Here is a 6,844-nt window from a genome sequence, read left to right as displayed (position 1 = left end):
TGAATTTAAAAAAAAAAGGAATGATTTATAATGTTTTGCTTGTCATTGGATCCCCTAAACAAATAGGCCCAGAAGCTTCTATCGGATTATATATCCTGTCAAAACATGAGAAAAGATTTCAAAATTTTCTGGGGGGGCATGCCCCCACACACCCCAAGCGGCTAGCGCCTTCGGCGCTCGAAACTTGCCTCGTCTTGTTCTGAAGTCTGGCTACGGCCCTGAAGTGTTTTTTGTTTTTTTTTTAATCACTGATGTTTAAGTTTTTCTTGAAATAGCTTTTTAAGGTATCAAGGCGGTAGCACTTTTAAAATCTTAGAAGTGGGTCTCGTTTTGTAACGTCTTCATTTTACTGCCGTGGTGAATTGAGTTGATTGCAAAGAAGTCACTTTATGTCTTTTTGTCACGGAGATTCCTCTGTGTTAGGGTCAAAACTGCTCGAATATTTGACAAGGCACTTTTTCACTCATTTAAAATCAAATGGTTCGTAGAGCGCCGAGAGGAAAATATTAAGTGATGTCTCTTAAGAAAAACAAACGATAATCGTTTTTTTTTTTAGTCATTTCTATAAAATACACGGGAAGAACTTGAAAAAATTGGCCATTTTTTTTCAAGTTGCAATCCATTTCCATTCTAGCCATCCACATCCATCCTAACCATCCACATCCAAACATAATTAATACTAGTTTCTATGTACGCACGGGGCAATTGTTGAGAAAACTGAACCATTATATTTTAACGTTTCCAACGGTACAAATATTTTTTTATTTTTTTGCCTATTCGAAGTGACACAACAAATAGGTGACATTCGACCTTTACAAAAGTAAATAGGAGAAAGCAACGTGGTAGAGTGTACCAATCTGTAGTATGACCTCTGTGAGTATGTAAAGGCGTCTTCCAAACAGCTTTTGGTTCAGAAAGATTGCATCTAAAACACCAACAAACTTCATATATAAGTAACAAAGTACATTCAAAACAGGTGAACAAAACAGCTGAAAATCTCACCCCCTCAAAACGCTATGATGTTGTTCTGTCCCGAGCGACCTTCCCTTCTGATTCTGTCAATGAATTATCCTGTTATAATCACTTCAACAATAAAAAAAGAGAGAAAAAATCATCTTTAATCAGCCCCCTGCTATGAAAACACATTTTAATGCGTGGTTAAAAACACGGATTGTTCCATTAGCGCGCGTTGGACGCGGCATGAGATCACAATCTTGCCATATCCCACAGGAGCGCTAGTGGAATAATTGTGTTTATATTAAAAACAACCGAGAAATGTTGCTAGATCGCTCAATGGATTTGTAGAGCAGTGTATGTAGCGTTATTGTGAGAAATATTAGACTTGCTTTGTAAATAGAATAGAAAAAAAGGCATGGGGGCATGAAACTAGAAGAAAATAGCCTCTATGAAGAACTTGGTTAATAATAGAAAGAAAATTTAAAAGTAACGTTGTTCGACGTTTCGATGTATCAAACATCATTATCAAGAATGACGAAAACGTATGATGTCGTGGTTGCCAAAATAGTCGAGTTTGAATAATTGAAATATCATTCGATGGCATTTCTGCGGGCTTTATTTTTTCCGAATGAGATGAAAGTACCGTCGAACAACGTTACTTTTAATTTCTCTTCTTAAATATTGACCATTGGATCTCTTTGGTTAACAAAATGGTATGCAAACCATTGCCTGAGCTGGTCCATTTGCATGAAAAATTCCATGATGATACAGTAAATAGCTGGAGTTTTGTCTGCCTTACAATTTGTTACAAATTTGGGCTCCAAATGTATCCAGACTCCCCCCTTAATGACCTCTATTTGTCGAGCATGGTATAATGGTTGATATTTCATGACCGCTCAGTCTTCAAAATATCTGGAACTGCAATATCCAATGGTCCATTTTTTTTATATTTGCACCAATGTATCTTGGAAGTTGCAATATCTTTTGCACCTGAATAAAGAACAGCTTCTATGACAGGTGCAATTCTGGAATTGACAATTTTAATTGTCAAAAATGTTTGAAAATAAAAAGTTCAGCACCGTTTTACTGGCAGCTGAAAATTAGCATACAGAAGAGAATGGAGTTAAGACTAAACACGAGTCCGTAGACAATCGGGCTTTTCAAATTTTATTTTGCGTCTGACACTTGTTTACAGCGCGAGAGTTATTTTATCCCAGATTTGAAGGAAGAACTCGCTCGTATTGACTTACTTGGCTTATTTTCTTGTCACCAAGAGGGGAAATTGGTCGGTTTCGCGTATTCGCCCAGTGATTCAGATCTAATAGCACTTCGAACGTTCTAGGTAGACCATTCCCACGGCCAGTAATTTTACTTACATGTACGCAGATTAAAACGGGTCAATATGAATTGTCTGCAAATAAAGAGAACTTTGAGCCAAATGCAAATAATGTGCGGCGTTTGGCGACTAAAAGATCACTTAGCAACGTGAAAAGAAAAAGATCATTTTAGTGTTTTTTAATTTTTAATGTCAGCCATTTGGTAATTTTGACGTATCGAGAGCCATTTGTTTATTACCCATGCATGCAAATGTCGCTTGTTTGTTATCAATACAAAAAATCGCTTTGTGTTTAACACCCCAAGGAGAACGAAAACACGAAATTTGCATAAAGTGGTTTACCTCTTCACTTGTTAGCGATCAAAGGTCTTTCACTGTTGGGTTGAGTTGTGATCAGCTTCGCAGAGCAAACGGAAATTTTAATTGTATTAAATTTGCACTACGCTTTCGCATTGGTCGTCTCCTGTGTGCGATTGGTACCAAAAGAAGGCTGTTCAAGACACGTTAATGACACGTTATGTTTAAACATGGAGCGAGCAGTCGATGTGTTACGAGACGCTTCAATATGGCTTCGTTCCCTGCCTCACACAGATTCAAAAGAAAAGCAAGATCTCTTTAAGAAACGCGATCCATCGCGAAAACCCGAAGCTGTGTGGTCCAAAACTAAGGAACCACCAATCGTCCTCGAGACAGAGTCTTTCGAGAATATTAAAAAGAGGAAGAAGAAGAAGACAAGCGCCGAACAAGATGACGAGTTTGATTTTTCCAAGACGCGGGAGAAGCTCCGGGAAAAGTTCGAAACTGTGATCGCCATTCCGGCAGAAATAAAGGGAAAGTTTCAAGCAATATTTCTACGAGGCACAGCTGCTCAAGTGGATTTATTGGAAAAGGAAGAAGCGAGTTCCGGTAGTGAAATTGACTTTGATAGCGAGTATGACATCGTCGAGCTTCATGAGCACATATTCGTTATTGGAGGGGCCATGGAAGGGCATGGGAGCGAACCGACTTGTATGGTGGAAGTCTTTGATTGCACGACGAAAGAGTGGCGGGAAATTGAGCCTTTACCAGTGGAAACCACTGCCTGCTATGCCACGTCTATTACAGGTAATGTGTGTGCAGCAGTGTTTTAAGGCCGGAAAGCTAAACTTATCCGTAGTGCACGTAAACATTGCGCGAATTCTCTTCGGGCGTGTAGCAATACAATTTCTACCCTAATTGGTAGCAGAAAATCATTTTACGCAAACAAGCTGGTAACTTGCCTATTAGTTATTATAAGCAAAGAGATAAAATAGATATCTTTGTTAAACTAATTGGAAACGTTATAGTTCTGAGGAAAGCAGTAATTACCAGCATTGATGCCCGATCTATTGACATTGTGTTGTTAAAAAATGACGCCATTATGACTTAGTAAATAGAATAAGGCGGAAACAGAGACCTTAAAGGGAACCAGCAATAAAACTGTAATCGTAACATAAGAGAGTATAAGGCTATAACAAGAAAAGAGCACAGCGTGTGCAGCTTTGACAAATAATTTTTCTCGGCGTTGTTTGCAATAAATTAAATCTCTAAATAGTAATGTCGACTTCCCACTTATTAACCCTTTGATCCCCTCCTATTAAATATATAAAAAAGGGATGAATTTTGTAGTAAAATATTTAAAACAAAACGGATAAAAACTGCATAACATAAAGTTCGACTCTCTTTATATCCACAGAAGCACCATAACATCTTTTATTGTTTTGTAAGTGCACGGCGCGAGTGAGCACCAAAACGTAAAATTGAAAGAAAGGTTTTTGGTATATAATCTCTGCACAAATTTTTACTTCACAGTGGTTCTATATTTCTCTCATGTCCTCAAAAGCTTGCCGTGTTAAATGGCGATATAAAGGCCAGTTTACACCTGCGTTTTTTGTGCAATTTTAGTCGCACTTTTTCAATGCAACTTTCGGCGCACTCAAGTTGCAGTTTAAATCGCGCTGGTAAACTAGCGTGGGATTTGAGCGCTATTTATGGCCACGACCATAACACAGGGGTTTTAAACAAGTTTGGAATTTCATTCAAATTTAAAGGATTTCATGTCAGAAAACATACAGCGATATCGCGCTGAAATCGCAGCTGGATCATTTGCACGCGAGATTTCAAGTCTACTGAGCCTTGCGCGAGAAAAAGTGCAGTGAAGCGCATATCAGTCCAGCAATAGTTGCATCGAAAATCGATTGTGTAAACAGGCCTTTTAAAAGATAGTTTTTTCCTTATTCATTTAGTTTTAAATTCCAAATTCATAAACGCCTTTAGAAAAAAGTTAATTAAAAGACGTCGATAGGCATAATATTTACCACGGCGTCGATCCGCATTTAGGCGTGTGAAATAGTCCGCATAAAGGTTGATTTCCACACACTGTTGCGTAAATTTTACGTGCGCATGGATGTGCCAGCGCGATGCACATCCATACGCGACAGTCAGTCGAAATCAATGCTAACATTGGTTTCTTTCCAAGTGAAGGCGAGAAGAGAAAGAAAGCTTTCGTGGAGAAGGAGCAAAAACGAACGCCTCTCCCAAAGCATTCGCTAGCTTCTCGCAGACTAATCTGTACTCTGTGCTTCTTTTTGGCAATTCGCGGCAAAATATGTCACCAAAGAAGCGCCTTTAATCTCTTTCTCTCCGCTTTTCTTACAAAACAATTTCAGGCGTTCCTGGCCTCATCGTGGTAGGAGGGTTTGGGGGATGGAAAGCTCTGAACACGGTACAAATGTACGATTGGGTCACCGAAAAATGGCATGTACTCAAGCACATGAGAAAGCGGCGCTGGGGATGTTATGTGACAGGAACGGAGCATGGAATAGTCGTGGCCGGTGGTTGCGATCAAGGCAGTGTTCTGAACAGCGTGGAACTCTACAACCTGAAAAAGAAGGAATGGTTTACGCTTCCCCCCATGCTGGAACAGCGCTGTAACTTCGGTGGCACTGTTATCGACCGCAAATTGTTAGTGGCCGGAGGCGGAACTGGTTTCTACTTCAACAGCGCCAAAAACACAGCGGAGATCTTTGACGGCATTGAAGGAAAATGGACGAAGTTGCCTCCCATGCGACGAAAGCGCTATGGCTGTGCAGCTGTCGCGTGGAAGAAAAAAATGATTGTCGTGGGAGGATGCGATAAGAATGGAGACGACATCCTGGAAGTTGAGATGTTTGATCTTGAAGGCCATATGTGGCTTGATTTGCCCCCGATGCCTGTTGGGTTCTCTTTGTGCAGAGCACACGTTGTGCAAAACATGCTTGTTGTGTTGGGTGCGGATGGCGGCGAAAACAGTGGTGAAGCGTACGCCTTTGATTTTGAACTAAACAGCTGGCAGAAGTATGCCGAGTTACCGCAAGGACGAAATGCTTACGCTGTTGCAGTTGTCGGTGTTTAGAGATAACAAAATTGAAAACTGCATTGTTTTAGTCGTATTTCTGTTACGGGAATGAATGCGTGTTTTTAGTCGCGATTATTACAACTACAAGCCGTTGGCCCACAGTTGTCATAAAACGAGGACAAAAAGTGTAATTTTTGTATAAATATTTTGAAATGGTTTGTTAACAGATAGCAAGATGTTTTCTGACTCAGTTGACAATCTGGCTCAGTTGAAAATAGCATATTTAATTGGTTTAGGGAGAATAATTAGTTTCACAAGAAAAAAAAAAGAAAGGTTGTTCTATATTTGCCTTTTAGATTTCGTGTATTTATTGATCGCAATGTTTCGGTTGGTTAAGTCGACATTACCCCAAGCTGATAAATGTTGACAAATTTGCAGTTTTTCGATATATACGTTTGAGGTCAAAACGAGACAATATTGAATGTTACTAGTAGCAACAGAAACAGGAATTTTAATAAATTAGTATATCGAGTGTTTTTTTTTTGTTTCTAAAAAAACTGGCATATGTCACTGTTTGCCAATATTGACCACTTTTAAAATAGGGCTTCAAAGATGCGGTGTTTGCTCTCGGGTAACTAAAAAATCTGAAAAAAAATATATCTAAGAAAAAGAATCAAAAGAAAATGTAAAAGAAGCTATGTAAACTTTAGTTTTGTAGAAAGCGATGTATCATACGTAGAGACATCGGGAAAATTTGTGTGCCATTTATAGAATTTTCACTTTGAATTATTCAAGAGTCATAAATTTGCCAAACAAAGGCATAACTTGCATGGGCTTTAATCTTTACAGAAGTGCAGCTTTATCAGTGTTTATGGTGGTCAAGAATTCTGACTTACTCAGTCTTACAATACTTAGCCTGTATAAGTAGTCAGTTTATTTACATGACGAAATAAATTTTCACTGAACTCCAAAGCGGCGGAAACTTCACCGTTGTGTTAAAAAGGAATGCTGTGGGGAAGAATTACATCATGACAGTCCACTGCTGTCAAACGTCAAAAAATAAGAAGGTTCGTTTAAGATAAGGTTTTACTTTGAGAGCTTAGAGCTCATACATACTAGTTACGCAATGCTTTCAAGTGGTATACCGTGAAATATCCCATGAGTGACTTGATCAGGAGTACCCAAGGAAACCGCTC

At 39.0% G+C, this 6,844-nt stretch overlaps 1 protein-coding gene across 1 annotated transcript; it reads left to right on the top strand.

Moving 5' to 3' along the window:
- The first annotated feature begins 2,651 nt into the window (after positions 1–2,651).
- Positions 2,652–5,960, top strand: LOC146466887 (uncharacterized). Its single transcript, XM_085126685.1, has 2 exons — positions 2,652–3,397; positions 4,981–5,960. The coding sequence occupies exons 1-2, from the start codon at positions 2,821–2,823 to the stop codon at positions 5,703–5,705; spliced, it is 1,302 nt and encodes a 433-aa protein (XP_084982811.1). The 5' UTR covers positions 2,652–2,820; the 3' UTR covers positions 5,706–5,960.
- The last annotated feature ends 884 nt before the right edge of the window (positions 5,961–6,844 follow it).

Source organism: Pavona decussata, unplaced genomic scaffold (assembly GCF_977016875.1).
Source record: "Pavona decussata unplaced genomic scaffold, jaPavDecu1.1 SCAFFOLD_140, whole genome shotgun sequence".
In the NCBI taxonomy this organism is placed as follows: Eukaryota; Metazoa; Cnidaria; class Anthozoa; order Scleractinia; family Agariciidae; genus Pavona; species Pavona decussata.
Note: the sequence above shows the minus strand (reverse complement) of the source record. Positions and strands in the feature narration are given on the sequence as shown.